General features: G+C 43.3%; 1 protein-coding gene across 2 annotated transcripts; it reads right to left on the bottom strand.

Annotated features, from left to right (window-relative positions):
* Positions 204 to 12,456, bottom strand: LOC110401562 (SERTA domain-containing protein 2-like). 2 transcript variants are annotated; one of them, XM_021402817.1, is made up of 3 exons: positions 12,264 to 12,456; positions 9,719 to 9,837; positions 204 to 3,831 (listed from the first exon to the last, which is right to left on the bottom strand). In XM_021402817.1, the coding sequence occupies exon 3, from the start codon at positions 3,825 to 3,827 to the stop codon at positions 2,976 to 2,978; it is 852 nt and encodes a 283-aa protein (XP_021258492.1). In that variant the 5' UTR covers positions 3,828 to 3,831; positions 9,719 to 9,837; positions 12,264 to 12,456; the 3' UTR covers positions 204 to 2,975. The 2 variants fall into 2 exon arrangements, with proteins under 2 accessions (XP_021258492.1, XP_021258493.1); XM_021402818.1 differs by lacking the exon at positions 12,264 to 12,456 and adding an exon at positions 11,627 to 12,152.

Genomic DNA, 15,774 nt, shown 5'->3' on the forward strand with positions numbered 1-15,774 from the left:
TGAGGGATCCCGACCCTTCCGCAATGAACTTCATTTTAGTGGTCGACAATAGGAAGAGAACGGAGGGCTTTAAAGTTGAAGTCATGGGTGTAATCTGCAGTAGAGACCTATGGAAAAATGTTACATCTTTATAAAAGAAAGGGATGAGAGAAGAGTGGCGAGGTTATTTGCTTTTTAAAAGAAATACTGAAGGCTTCAACATGTAAATGGTTAAACTGCAAAACTGTGGCTTTTATTTCCAAACATACAATAAATAGGTCCACCACAACTAGCCTCTAACTTCATTTTACATGGAAGGATTTTAAAATTAGTTTGTGCATATTTAAAAAAAAAAAAAATCAAACTTCCCTTTGCACATAATTCCATACATAACCCAACTGCATTACATACGGTCTTGGCACTGTGATGCAAGCAACCAATTAGAAACAGAGCTTCGTGGCAAGCGACTGAACAAAAATCGCATTTTGTACTGTTGATGAAACGTACCAACAATTTAATCCATTTCTGAAGAGTACAAAAACAACTTTTAGCGTGTAAATGTTGCAAAGTAAGTCTCCCTGTGGGGGGCTGCAAGGTAAGCGCATTTATTCATCGTTCACTATTTGCTACATGATAAAATTTTCATACCAAAATATCTTTACTGCATAGTAACATTCCATATTTTCAAATGCAAGAAGAAATTAAATGCAGTCTTTTAGTTTTATTCCTCATCGCTGAATTTAAAGACATTTTTAACCATAACTCTGCTTCATCACAGTGCAGAAGGCCCTTAATATTTCAAGGATTTATTCAGGCATATCTTTAATATAAAAGTAGAGGCTGAGGAAAAGCCAGAGTAGTCTATACACAATGCACAATCTGTGTACATTCTGAAGCTGTACCTCTTCAAGAACTACTTATACACTCTTCAAACAAATCCCTTTATCCAGCAATTCAAAATACTTTCGATCAGAAGTTTTATATTAGAATCAATACATTATATGCATATAAATACATTTATACCCTTCGGTTGCTGAACAACCCAGATGGCTGTGAGGATGTGACCTGAACTGGTTCTCCACTGGTCTGGGATACCAAACTGTATTGGCAGCTGACTGTTAACCCAAACAGTCACAGTAAGAAATGGAGATCTTTGCACAAGGTAGGCGTGCTACAGCATCGGTTAAGACTAGAAATTGTAGGTGACACCCGGGCCCCTTCAGCAGGGCCAGGGCTCCAACTTTTGAGATGCAACACACGGGCAGCGTTTTCTTTCTCTGCATTTGCCCCGTTCATTTAAGAGTCCCAGCAGAACAAAACCAAAACCAACAAAAAATAAAACCGAAGCAAAGCTTTTACCACTATGAATTTTCTTATGAGACAGGTGCTGCAGCTTTCAAGACCAAAGTAAAAGTTATCATTAAAAAAAAAAAACAACAAACAAAACTCCCTAAAAAAAAAAATAAACTAGTGTGCAAGTGTGTACTTCAGAAGACAATAGCAAGGATCAATACAGACCTCAGTTCAAGCTGAAACACAGTAGCCAAACTGTCTTACAGAAGAATAGCTCTCACCGCAAATCTCATCTTCAGTTAACGAGTGCGCTTATATATGCTTATATACACACCTGCCACACGCACACAGCCCCCTCCTTCCCTCATCCTTCAGTACAATCTGCAGCATCATCATTAGCAACCGCCAGAACGCTTTCGAAGCACGCAGGCAGCCCCTGAGCTCGGTCACCGGCACTGTCTCACCGCATCCCAGCAAGGGTTTCAGGAGCATTCAGAGCAGGAAGCACTGGTGCAGCACGAAGCGTTCTCAGCTTTGTCTCTTAAAGGATACAGACACGCTGCTGACTCTCCGAGTATCCTCCAAAGGTGCTAGAAGTTTTAAGTCTGAAGCGTTTCTTTCTACAATGCCAGGTATACAAACGTGGATCTCTTTTAAATAATATTGCACATAAAAATCATCTTAAACTTTGTAGTGAAAGCAAGGTTGGAGGACAGTGTTTCCCAAAACAGATTAAAAAGCTACCTGTACATATTAAGTTTTAATTTAAAGAACGCCAAGATTATTCAAAATCTAAGCACATAATACTGACAGAAAAATGTTAAATTGCACAATCTACATATAAATTACATTTGTAAATACTTAAAAGTTTTTAAACATCGAATACCCTTGATTTCACAAATCAGCTAGGTCACTGTCAGAGGATCAGCTTGATGAGTTAGAAGTACTCTCCCCCAGAAAAAAATAGGAACAAAAAGATCTGCAGTCTCAGACGAAGCACTGGAAAGAGTTAAAGCATTTCAGCTCAGAGGTAGTGCTAAACACATCCAACTAGGAGTCCATTATATCTGAACTATGATGAAATAACGTAGTAAAATGTAGAAAGACTATAAAATTTACAAAAATAAATAGTTCTGAATGCTTTAGAAAATGCAAGAGACTTTGTTGACAAGTGTCTTGATCTGCTTCTCCGACCAAAAGAAAGCAAAGCGTTGTCTCATTTTTAAAATATACCCTTCTCTAGTAATGTGTCTGCATCCATTCAGTCCAACTCTGCAACTTGACGTATGCCGACTCGGCACAGACTCTGATATTAAAAATAAAGTGGAGGCTTTGTAAAAGATCATCTCATAGGAAATTTGTTTTGCATGTAAATTCTTCTGACAAATTAAAAATTGCACATAAAAAAGTTTATTGAAAGAGGCATGAGGGGTGATAAGGGTATGTGCCTATTGTTCCACATGTACCCTGGAGGGAAAAAAGATGATTGCACAGTTCTGATAAATAAATATTTCATTAAAAAAACAAAAAGGGGGACCGCCACCTCCCAAGGTTTATAAGTTTTGGAATTATTTAGGAAACTTCGCTACGGACAAATTATTTTTAGTTGTGTTTTAAATAAATCTTTACAACGTTTCCAGTGGCTTTTCTCCTGAAACCAAATGAAAGCGGCAGTCAGAAAGTATCTTTGGGTAAAACAAATATCAGGATCCAACCAGAATTTCCATGATGTGGTCCAACTCACTCAGATCTGTTCGACATATCTGAATGTTGTTTGCCGAAGACGAATTACAAGAAGGAAAGGTTTTCAACGGTTCTTCTGCAGCAAGAGGTGGCGGTCTGGGCGGCATCAGCGGGGGGCAACAGAAGTCTGAGTCGTACATCGAAGTATCGATATCTTCAAAAATGTCATCTATTGCCAAATCCTTCAAGTAGCTAGTTGAATTGGAAATCTCAAAGGAACCAAACACGCATTCGGCTCCCTTCAAATCCTGTCTATCATCTTCTAATTTGAGACCGGTATTTTCTGGAAACTTTGGCTGGTCGTCTCCAGTAGGAACCAGACAAGTAGGTGGGCTTATATCTTCTACAAAGTCTAAATCCTTCAGAATAGATGAAATAGCAGACGACATATCATCATCCGAAACTATCAGCAGGCTATTTTCAATCGGGTCCTCTGCAGACCTCAAGTCACAACAGTTAGACTCTTGCTGACTAATACCTGAAGGCAGCTGTAGGGAAATCCCAGATGACTCCATCCCTGTGTAGCTGGGAGAACTAGGAGTAATGCCAGCGCAGATGTTAACTGCCTGCTGATTACTCTCTTGTCTCATTTCCTCTTGAATTTGCCGTACTGTGTTGGCTATGAGGACAGAGCGGTGCAAGTTCGGTTCCACCAGCATTTTGTAAGTCTGCAGCTTGGTGAGGCACATATTAAGCACCAGCTGCCTCTTAACCGGATATGGCAGATTTCGACTGGAATCGAAGGCACTAGAGAGACCAGCCATGTTCTCCTCATAGTCACTCAGTTTGCGTTTTAGGCCTCTCCCCAACATGAACCTGAAAGAGAAGAACTCTGAATTAACCGTGGGCAAGACGGTCACCTCTGTAAGATCTCAACAGGAACTTTCACAGGTTCATAGCAATCAATTTCCTGGTTGACTTAAGATCCTAATGCCATAAAACACTGAAAGACAGTACAAAATCCTATGCAAGATAATAATTTAATTCAGAAGATGCACCTTCAGACTGCGTTGTTTCACAACGTTTTTTCAAAGGAGAAAACATTAGAAATACAGTAACTGTTGTCAAAAAAGCAGCCTAAGAACTTCTAATTCCCATTTTAAAGGTTTACTTTCAACTTTACTAGGAGAATACGAACTTTATAGGTTATCAGACACTGCAGAGGGCCTCCCAACTTCTTTCTCATGTGAGCACTGGGCACTGCCAGCAGCAGCTCAGCTGATTGCTGTAGCTGCCAGCTGCTAGACTTCTGGGGACAAGGAGATGGCAGCAGGATAAAGCCTCTTTTACTTTTGGGATTTCTCCAGATTTGCAGGAAGCACCGCAGGGCTCCATGGCTACGTTCATGTGCCTGGATGAGGCTGCTGGAGAACTCAGCTCCTCTGGAGGAACAGAAAGTAAGCAAGCAGTGCGTGCTTCTCAGTAATAAAACAAAGGAAAAACAAACTGCTCTACCAGCTGTCTACGTTTATGACTTGTAAATCATACCCACGCTTTTTGGGACACACCTAGATAAATTAAGCTTGTCCTAAGAACGCATTTCTGCTTAATGGGTAAGTAGTTTGAAAAATAAATGCAATTAACTATCACTTTTGCTATAAAAAACGTTAAATGAATCTTTCATTTCTTACAATTCTACCAAAGCTGCAAATTTTCTAAGCTTAAAACTTAAGTTTAAACTCTGTAAGCTTAACAATGTGTTCTACTCTTGATTTTTCTGCCAAACTGCCAGAGCAGCAGCTGAACCTCTCGATAAAAATGAGGTGTCTGAATGTGGTGTGCCTATTCACGTGCCCACACTTCCCACACTGCTCCCCAGCCCTGCACCCCATCTGAAACAAGCAGAGCCAGGCAGTACCATGCACTCAGTTACAACAAAATCAGCACCAATCCAGATACAAAATGGAAGCAACAAATATTAAAAGGGGCTGTACGTGTACATCTAATAGGCATCGCTAGTGAAACTATCAACAATACTGTCTGCAACTGGAAACATCACATGCAAACCAAGGAAAACTACAAGTTACGCAGACCTTTACAATAACATTGTTACTAGATATATCAATTCATGACATATCATGAAGAAATAGCATCTGCCTATCACTGAGAAATCACAAGAAAATTACTAACTCTCCATTTTAAATAGTGTTTTAAGGTTGTGCAACCGAAGGCATGCCCACATAGCCTTCCTGTAAGGAACAAAAACGTGCATGAAACCAGCTACAGGTCCACTAAGCACCATCCTTCCCATACACCGCATATGAGCTGCGTCGGTTTTTTCCCCCCTCTCTCCTCAAGCAGACCAAAATTCATATTCACAAAGGAATGAAATAAAGAGCACACGTGGAACAGCAATTCTGATGCTTCGTACATTCAGAATACTTGGTTTTGCCACTTTACAGCTGTTACTAATCTTAACCTCTAACGTCTCAAATGTGCTAGTGTTTCAACTGCGTAAGTAAGCTTAAAGAGCAAGCAAACGTGCACGAGGACACGTCATTTCACAAGAACAACTTAAAACCGAATGCTCAACATTTCAAGTCACACATTAGTCTAGACTAAATATTTTATGCTCCTATATGAGACACCCTCCTCTCCCTTCATAAAAAATTGTCCTAGAGTATTCCTGACATATGTAACAAAGCTTGAGTCTGACAGTACTTTGAACTATAGGAATTAAGTGCAAGAAACATTATTTACTCCAATTTCATGTGTTCCTACTTTATAGACTCCCCATTCTCCAGATGTTCAACAAGGTTTTTTTTTTTTGTGGAGTTTTTGTTTATTATTATTTAAACATACTCCTATCTTATGTTTCATTAATTCTGCAGATCAGTTTGATTTTTGCCTCATTGCAAGGATGCTTAAGTCTCCCCCCAGCACGGAGGTGATTTCAGAAATGATATCAAAAGTTAAGAAAGGCAAATAAAAACCAGAGTGCCACCAGTACAGCGGATTTAAAAGTGACTAGTGGCATGGTTGCTACAGGAGACATTAGATTTCTTGTCAAACATACTCTGCTGCTGACCTACAAAAGATACAAAGTCCCTTTGTTACCAACTAATCCTCATTTTATCAGGCCTTTTGCTTTACTTTTTAGCATAAGAATTTCTGACAGGGTCATATTCTTAACAAACTACTCTGTACTCATTTTGTCCTCCTGTAGCACCGTGTGTTAGAACACACACCTCCAAACCAAAAATCACAGCCAAACACTCTTTTCTGACAGCACCGTAAGCCACTCTTTTCCTGAACATTAAGAAAAAGCTCAAGGATCCAACTTTTAGAATCTTTTGTTATGGGGAAAAAAAAACACCCGCAAAAGTACAATGAGGAACGTAGCATCTCAACAACTTTTTCTGGTGTTTTCTCATCTTCTCTCATTACAGTAATGCAAACAGAGCCGCAGCCCATTTACAGCAAAATACTCTTTAATTAAGGTTATTTGTGGAAAAGGAAACAAAGTGAATTCAATGTTCAGGAGCGCCAAACTCTCTATCTATGTCATCCATAGAAATTCTGCCCCTGACAGTACATGCCTCATTTACTTCCAGTTCCATGGAGTCCATTTAATAGAAACTCCTCCCTGCTAAGATGAGCAGAAGCCTCCATGCTCTGTAATCCTACACTGTACCCAAGTTGGAAAAAAACTTGGAGGGACGAGGCACGTCACGGGTTGGCAGATCCGCAGAGAACAGCGAACACACAGGGCCTGCTCAGAGCTTGCAGTACTCAGAAGAAACATTCCAGGCTACCAAGAAAAATTCACATTGCAACGTGTCACGGACAATGCAGGACTCGTGCCACCATTTCAGATGAAAAACACAGCTCCATCTGTCACGGGGTCGGATAGTGCAGTGCAGCTGCCACTGACACATGGTGAGGAAGTGCAGCTGGAAACAGCCACAAAGAACACAGCATGTGAAAACTCTCAATTACTACTGTGCAGGCAAACTACCACTACATTTCTTCTTCCTCACCTCCCCAAAACGTTTTAAAGTAAGCTGAAGAGCATTTAGAATTTGGAACTGCATAGAGCTTTAATTTTTAGACAAGAAAAGCTTCAGCAAATGAGTATATAAAACCTGGCTGGCAAGTCAAAATTGCCTGAACGCATACTTGTCATGCATAAAAGCAGCACTGCAGTTAACTACACAAGAATTATTGTTACCACTAACTAGGTTTAAATGCCCAGATCACCACTAGAGTGCTTGGCCCGCACCATGCAGGAGGTCCAAATTACTTCCTCATCACTGGTCCCTTCGGGCTTCTCTTCTGAGGTTATCATTAAATTCAAACTTGCTCAATTCTTCTCATCCAGATAGTGTTGCATTTTTCAGCCTTAATCTGTCTCAAGTGATAAATGACTGTTTCTCATGAAAGAAATATTAGATTTGAACAGATGCGAGCACCTCCTAAGTGAAAGCTGCCTGCCTGGTTTCCAGTAAGGCAACTGCACTAACTTGTATTTACATCAAAATTAGAGACTCCTTGCTATTTATAATTTAGGTAATTCTCTTTCAAAGTCTCCTTTGGCTCATAACCATCCATAACACCAAACACACGGCCAGCCTGAAATCTCTTTGGATTGCAGACTTCTGATAGTGACTGACTAAAGCTGACTGATAACCTGATTTCCTGCCCTCCTTCCATGGGCACAATCCACAAGCACACATCCATCTGCAGGAAACACAAAGGAAGACAAACATCCCCAAAGCTAATGGAAATCTCCCAGCATTATTCAATGCATGCTGCGTACTGGTTTTAATGATACCTTTCCCCTACCACACGTATGTTTGTGCACGGGCAACACAACTTTATTAAGTGTTAATTAAGTGGTGGGTGGAGTCTTGGCCAGTACTGCATCTATCAGAAGCTGCACAGGAAAAAGGTAAGACTGAAGGTACAGTTAACAGACACAGCGTAAATCCTTTCCCCCCATCTGGACTTAACACTGATCACTTCAACACGACTTACATAACACAGTAAGCTGTCAACAGACTACATAGGGCAGCCTATCCGAGCTGCCATCCTCAGCAAGTGCTGGAGATCCTTACACTGCCACATCCTGGCTGCTACCAAAAATTAAGAGGAAGCACGGGCAGGAGGATTAAACACCTTAAAAGACTTCAGAGTAAGAAAGTAACCCAGACTAGAATACACTTTCAAACACATGAAGATGTATACAAGTCCCCTCCTCCCCGCCCTGCCTCTTTTTAGCCAAGATGAGTAACTGCTGGAGGAGGCTAAAAATGTACATATAGGGAGGAGTGCGGTCCTACCAGCTTACTCCCATACCTAAACTCCTATGTAACAACCTCTTTACAGGAGTTAGAAATGACCAGAAAAGAGCTGCTCAAAGAAGGGAGAACCGAGGTCAACTTTCCGTCACGAAATCCTGATCCATAACACACTGAAGCCTTTCTGTTACTTCCCTGGTAACTAGAACGCAGGACCAAGACATGCTACAGCTCAGACTTAAAAAACAAACAAACAAACAACAAAAATAGAACGCCCCACACACCTATGGATGCACCTAGCATCCTTTCCTGTATTCTGAAAATAAAAATAGGCTAAAGAGTATTCATTCATTAAGAATAGGAAAGAAGTGAGAGGAAGACTGAGCTAAGCACAGAATTACTCTGTGGAATTCATAACCTTCCCACTGTCCCTTCACTATTTGTGGAAACAGAACAAATATCTATCATACAGTAATATTTTAGGGACTGAAATTATGTTTACAAAGCACTTAAGAGTTTTACCTTGATTTAGAATTTAGACGGAGGCAACCTCCCTCCTATTTATATTATGGCTAATATGAATTCCTACACTTGGACGACATCTTCCTAAGTTTCTTACTCCCTTTTTATTTCATAACGCGCTGATAAGAGCTTTGCTTTAAAAGCTACACCACACTAAGTTCCAGGGCACAGTATTTCACTCTGAACAAGAAGCTCCTCCGTTATGATGTATATTTTCCACAAGCTATAAACAAGTGGCTCTGGGCCATTTACGACAGTAAACAAAACATATTCTTAACAACTGCTATCTATCACTAGAGGCTGATAATACAGATGTACTTAGGCATTACTAGTGTTAGGCAGAGAAAGTTCTCTATACTTAACAAAAAATACAGAAACAAAAAAAAAGCAGAAAGAAAGGCCTGGAATCATTTAAACTAGACATCAGTAGTAGATAGTAAGAGCTAACACCTGATCAAGAGTTACTAAATCAACAAACTCCCGTAATAAAACTAGAACATAATTAAATGAGAACACACGAAACCAAACAAGAGACAAACAACCGTGGTCCCACCTAAGCAAAACGTACTGGGGAAACAAATGATCCTTAGAACTTCAAATGTGATGACAAACCTTCTGTAATCAAGTGAATAATTGTCAATCCTCTTTTCTTACATGATCTATTTACATCAAATACAGAGATACCGAATGTGTTCACCTACTTAACACTGACATATTCTAGGGTTATACTGATCTAGATGTAGATCCATTAATAACAAAAGTTACAGCTTATTACCTATGTCAAATCTGCACTCCTAAATACAGCCTAAAACACTTCACTTTACATTTTAAACTTTATTATTCAGTTTACCGTTCTAGCCCACAAAAATAACATCTACAGCTGACTATCAGAATATGGGATAGGCTCAGAAAGTATGGCTTAAAAATATACAAGTAGATACCCTTAGAAAACAGAGAGGAGTCCAGGCAGGAAGATTCTGGATTTTGCATAAAGTGTGGTCATCCAAGAGTCTCCAGCTATTCAGGGGTCCAGGCCGTCCACAGAGGTAGGATGATGTGACTTAAGGGGAAAAACAAAAACAAAAAAAAACATTAATTGCTATGGTATTTTTTAAACCAGAAATATTAAGCCCACAAATCAATAGAACTATTTAAATGATTTGTGCTAAATCCTACTAAAGCAGTTAAACTGAAATACGAAAAACTAGAGCTCATAAATGCACGGCAGTAAGAGGACCTGGTAGTTTCACGTACAAATGGGTGAAATGTGAAAATTATGTTTCATAAATGAATACAACAAAAGAGAGTGCTGATCCTCCAGATGCTGGGCTTTTGGGTAAGAACCTGCACTGGCACTTCTTCAGGTTACTGACCACTGACTTCAAACTGCAATCACGTCAGAATTCACACATCAGGAGAACTGTGAAGAAGTACATTTTGGAATTAACCCCTAACTTTTACAGGCTGCAAACCGAGATTAATTTTTATGAAATGCCCTGATTTTCCTCATTTTCAGCACAAATAGAACCACTGCAAGTAGGTAACAGGCAGGATGCCCCAGGACTGCATGTCATCAGCAGAGCATCACTTCCATCACAACCCTGATAAAGCAACATCTGCAGTTTGCCAACAGACCACACGGATTAAACTGTGGATTAGACCAAGGACTGGAAACTCAGGGAGACATGAAAAGGCTGAAGTGACAGTGATCTGGGGAAGGGGCTGGGACATGCAGAAGGAATTGTATGATCTGTGTTCTTCTGGTCTCAGCTCCACCTAGAGAACCCAAGTTCCTTAGTTCCAAGATGGAATGCTCTTAGGCAGGTTGGCAGCCTACCCTCTGCGTTGTATTTAATGTGCATGCGCGTGTATACAACGTACACATTCCTACATACAGATGCCCACCAACAGCATTCCAATTACTTTACAAAGTCACCACAAGATCCAAGATCAATGTTATCCAGATGATCATGGAGTACTGTATTTAAAGAACAACAGTTCATGTTATTTAACAGCACCTAAAATAATACGCAGCGAAAGCCAGCATTGAATTTAGCCAGACGGAGCAGAATACAAATACATTTGATTTTAGACAGCAACTCCTGGCCTGATGCTACCAAAGGCCTCTTCCATTCACAGGTTCTTGGAACTGAAAAGACGCAGTGAAACAGCACAGAGGTGTTCACGGCCTGATAATGCTCCATTTAACCACAGTAATAAGCACAGCAATACTGCCCTCCTCCTTCTAGAAGCCGACTTCCTTCACAAGGAAGGTATGGGTTGGAAGGGACCTTTAAGATCATCCAGTTCCAACCCCCTGCTGTAGGCAGGGACACCTCCCTCTAGAGCAGGTTGCTCACAGCCCCATCCAGCCTGGCCTTGAACGCTTCCAGGGACAGGGCACCCACAGCCTCGCTGGGCAGCCCGTTTCAGTGAATCATGAGAAGACCTATGTTATAAGTATCTAAAAAAACGAGACAAATAAGTCATAGTCTTTTTCCTGTTCCATTACAAGAGCAACAGCTTAAAAGGTCAACGTGGTGATCTACTGAGGTGTACCTGCTAAGTCATAGGGGGTGGGGAGAGTACATTCACCGGCTGGGTTTTCCATATGCTTAATATGAAAGGACAAATGTTTTAGAGTGTGAAATCTCTTCAGTATTAAATAACCCTAAAAAAAGCTAACGACTATTTTGGAACACTTAAAAGTTTTGAATTCAGCTCCTCAGTTAAAAAGGAAAAAAAAAAAAAGGCCCAGAGCCCTGTCCACTGTATTTCAGAAGCCCGACCTTTTGCTGGAAGGAGCCGGAGTCCAAAGAGTTATCACATTTAACTCTTTTATTACGTACTTTAAAGAATTCCTTTCAAATCAACTGTTGAGGTTACAGCGTTTCCCCTGCAGGATCTCACAGAGCGGCAGCAGGACGCACAGAGAGAAGCTTCCTAGGTTCCGATTTTACAATCCATTTCGAAAATAAGAAGCACGCGATACACGCAGCAGCTGTAAAGCAGCGAGTTCGACGCAGAGCGGCGGGCCCGGCTGCGGAGCGCTGCTGCGGGGAGGGCGCCCACACGGCCCGGGCCCCGCGGCGCCGCCACCATTTGGCCTTTGTGGCAGCAGGCAGGAGCCGCGCCGCTACTTCCTGCACCTCCCCCCGGCCGTAACCGGAGCCGCCCCCGGGCTCCCCGAGCTGCGAAAAGTTGCACTCCTCCCCCTTCCTGCCGCCGGCGGACCCCGCGCGGCTAATTATAACTGCGCGGCCAACTTCCAGCCCCAGGCCCGGCAGCGGCCCGCTCCGACGCCGAGCTCCGAGCCCGCCCGGTTCCCCCAGGGCCCGCCGTGCCCTCGCCACCTGTCCCTCCCGTTCCCCGCGGGGGGCTCTGACCGAGCGCCCCAACCCCCCCCGCGCGACCGTTACGCCCCCTCACGGCGCCTCCCCCAGCCCCTCGGGCCGCCGCCCGGCCCGGCCCTGCCCGGCGTCTCACCTGGCAGCGGAGCGGCCCTCCCCGTTCCGTCACCGCCTGCCTGCCGTGCCCTCCCGCGCCTGCCGGCCGGGCTCCCTTCGGCGGGGCTGGGACTCCGACCGGGAGGAGGCGCCACCCCCGCCGGGCCCCGGCAGCCTCCGCTCCGCCCTTCCCTCCGCCCGCGGCACCAACAGCGGTGGCGGCGGGGAGGGGTGGGGGAGAACGCCGCGCGCACGGCGCCCGCCAGCTGGCCGCCTTCCCATTGGCCAGCGGCCGCCCCAACCTGCCCAGCAACCATTTTCTCACTGGCCCGCGAGCCCGGGGGGTTGGGCTCCGGCTGGCCCCGCGGCGGCGCCCAATGAGAAAGCCGGAAGAATTGAAGTGGGCGGGGCTCGCCGCAGGTTTCGTCCAATCGCGAGGCGGGCGCCGCTGAGTCCTCCCCACCCACTCGTCTCCCGGCGCGGCGCGGCGCTCCGGGTGCCGCGGGCGGAGGGCGGGCAGGCACGGGGCGGCACGCGGCACGGCTGCACGCCTCGCTCCCCGCGGGGAGCGCCCGGCCCCGCCCGCAGCGCTGGGACTCGGCCGAAGCCGCAGCGCGCCTGGGCACTGCCAGGCTCCGCGGGGACCCCCCATCTCTGCCTCCTTTTATTGCTATTATTAAACCTAAATAAAGTAAAATTAAATAAAGTTGCTGACCGACATCGCCCTATTTAAAGGAGGGCCTCTGCAGGGAGGGGTTCCCACGACTCCCTCCTGCCGTGTGAGCGCACGCACCTCAGCTCGGCCATAACGCTACGTCGAGCACGGCAAAATGATTCTACAGTTTTTCACTTCAATTTCTTTTTCCCCTTACAAACGAGAGCTTTTTGGCCACACTCACACCCCTCTTCTATTTGCTCTCCGTGAGCATTTGCGTAATCAAGTGACAGTGGCACAGGGCTTGTGCAAGGCTGATTTCAACACCTGACTTCCACGTCGTGATGTGTTGGGGCTGTCATCAGTCCCAGCAGGGCTACCTGAAATCCCACAGGCCCTGCCCCGTCCCTCAGCAGGGCCTAGGCCAACCCGACAGGGACACAGGGCCTTGTTCCAGTACCCGCTTCCAAGCTCCGCATTCACGACCTAATGTTCACAGAAGCCCCTATTTTCTCTAGGGATAGTGTGTTCTACAAGTCCTTTGCGCTCTCCCATTTTGCTTTAAACCCAGAGGCAAACAGAAGACTTAACAACATGAATTTTTTATGATTCAAACACGGCCTTTCAGTCTGCCTTCTCTCCACAGCACACGGCAGGACGCCACTCTCACAAGCTGCGTTGTGGCTTTCACACTGATTTTTTCAAGAGGCAGAAAAACCACACCCCAAACCCGGGGTCTCTGTCTAACACATCTGAAAGGAGTGCTGGGCTCTGCTCCCCCGCTTACCTTAGTGCTAGGCTGCTAGTTGCAAACAGCCCCACGAAGGCAGGAACTGATGCAGACTGCTTTCCTATGGATTTGTCTGTGATTAATTGACTCTGCGTCTCAGGCTCTAATTGAAGTTGGTCTTCTGCCTGGAAACTGAAACATGTCTCTATCTTATCCCAGTTACTGGACGTCAGCACAATACAGAGTTTTCTTCTGGTCTCTCACCTGCACACTTCTCAAAAATAATTTTCTAATCATACGGCAACTAGAAGACTTGGTTGCAATTAATTAGCAAATTGAAGCAGAACAGCAGAACAATCATGGTATGCCATACTTCCATGGCAAAGTGAGGAAGAGAAGTGCACCAAGCCTTGTTAGTTTCACCATCTCCTTCTGTTGATTAAGTCTCTATGAGCTACTAATTAACCTTACATTTAATGTAAGTAAAAAAAAAAAAAAAAAAAGGAAAGAAAAATACAGAATGGTAGAAAGTTTTGTTTGAAAACACATCATAGACAATTTTAAGTAAACCATTATTCTGTTTTGCCACAAAGAACAGCCAGAAGTGCTTTCTCCCTTTCAAGCAAAGCAGAGGCACGGGAGCAAATGTTACTGGGCACAAAAGTGAATTTGCTCTGTGCTGTTTTTTCTCCTGAATTAAACTCTTCTGGTGTTTTTTAAACAATATAAGTCACTCTTCCTTAGAGTCTTGTTTTGGAAGCTTGCACAGTCAGAGACTGAAATTACCTTTCCTTCATCTCCAAAACTTGTCTGTAAGGGGCGCATGAGAATTGCAATACACTGTTCCTCTGTTGTAACACTTACTATTGCAGTACTTACTTGCTACTTCCCACATGCTCCTAGGGGACTTCCAAGCGCAGTGTACATGTTCTTACAATTTCTTTTTAATTCTGTTTTTGCAAGAAGTCATGTAATCACCTGTATCTTCAATTATTCTTCCCTAAAAAGATGACAGCTGGAATTACTGCCTGTTTTCCCCGCAGTGGCAAGTTGCCCCTAGCTATATATTTTCCTGTTGACAAGTTGGTCGTGCATCAACATTTACCACAATAATTTTTCAGGTCATAAAACACTCATTTTTTAGCAGAATCTTAGTTAAGCAAAGGAATAATTGTATTAAAAAAAAAACTACAATTCAAACATAAAATATTTTTCACTGGCTATATAAAGAAGTCAAGTCACTACATGCAACTGAAGTATATCTTCCTTGACAACTTGAATTATTCAGGGATTGCAGCTCTTCATGGAACTTTCTTGAAAAAATAGCAAAAATTTATTTTAACTGTCAGTTCTGCAAGAGACACCTAAAGGAGTTGGAATAAACATTGTGAGGCTTTATAGTTGAATTTTTTAAGATGTATATTTCATTGCTACGAAGTCTTAGAGGTAAGTTGGTGTTTTGGTACTTTTAGTATTAATCACGTTTCCTATACTGTGAAATCACACTCATTTAGGGATTGATGAGCAATCAAAGTTTGTCATGATCAACCATGGTTTTTTTGCATAAGGGACTATACAATCCTAGGCCTGAGACATAAGCGTACTTTCACTCTGAACACGGCTCACTTACAGAAGTGTTTTTGTCTTGTGCTAGGTGTCAGGATGTTTTTTTCACCCTGCCTTTTGACAGTTTGTTTGGTTACATGGGAACATGGATTGAGTTGCAAAACTGTCAAGCAGTCATACGCTCACATCAATATCCTGAGACATGAGACATCTATAATGGACCGATAATTACAGCATAAAACTGTACTATCAAGCAGTTTACAGTAATGCTTTTTGAAATGCCTGCTAAACCAGTCTAGACCTGAGACTTCAAAAAATGACCAAAGGACAGCCTCCAGCACAAGTGAGTGCACAGACTCCCGTCTGAATCCCTAACCTGCTAAAGGATGAAAGCCACAGGTGTTGCCACACCTTTGAGACAATCTGGAACGGTACTTTTCATCCAAATAAACAATCCCCTCCTTGTTTACCAGATTTGTCCTTTATGCAAACATGGCTACATTCAGAGAGCTAAGCTAAATAAATTCACAGAGCTGTGGAAGAGAAAGGGGTTAAGAAATAAAAATAGCAAAGTAGTACGCAAGCCATCTCAGCCTCCAT

The sequence above is a fragment of the Numida meleagris genome, chromosome 6 (assembly GCF_002078875.1).
Source record: "Numida meleagris isolate 19003 breed g44 Domestic line chromosome 6, NumMel1.0, whole genome shotgun sequence".
In the NCBI taxonomy this organism is placed as follows: Eukaryota; Metazoa; Chordata; class Aves; order Galliformes; family Numididae; genus Numida; species Numida meleagris.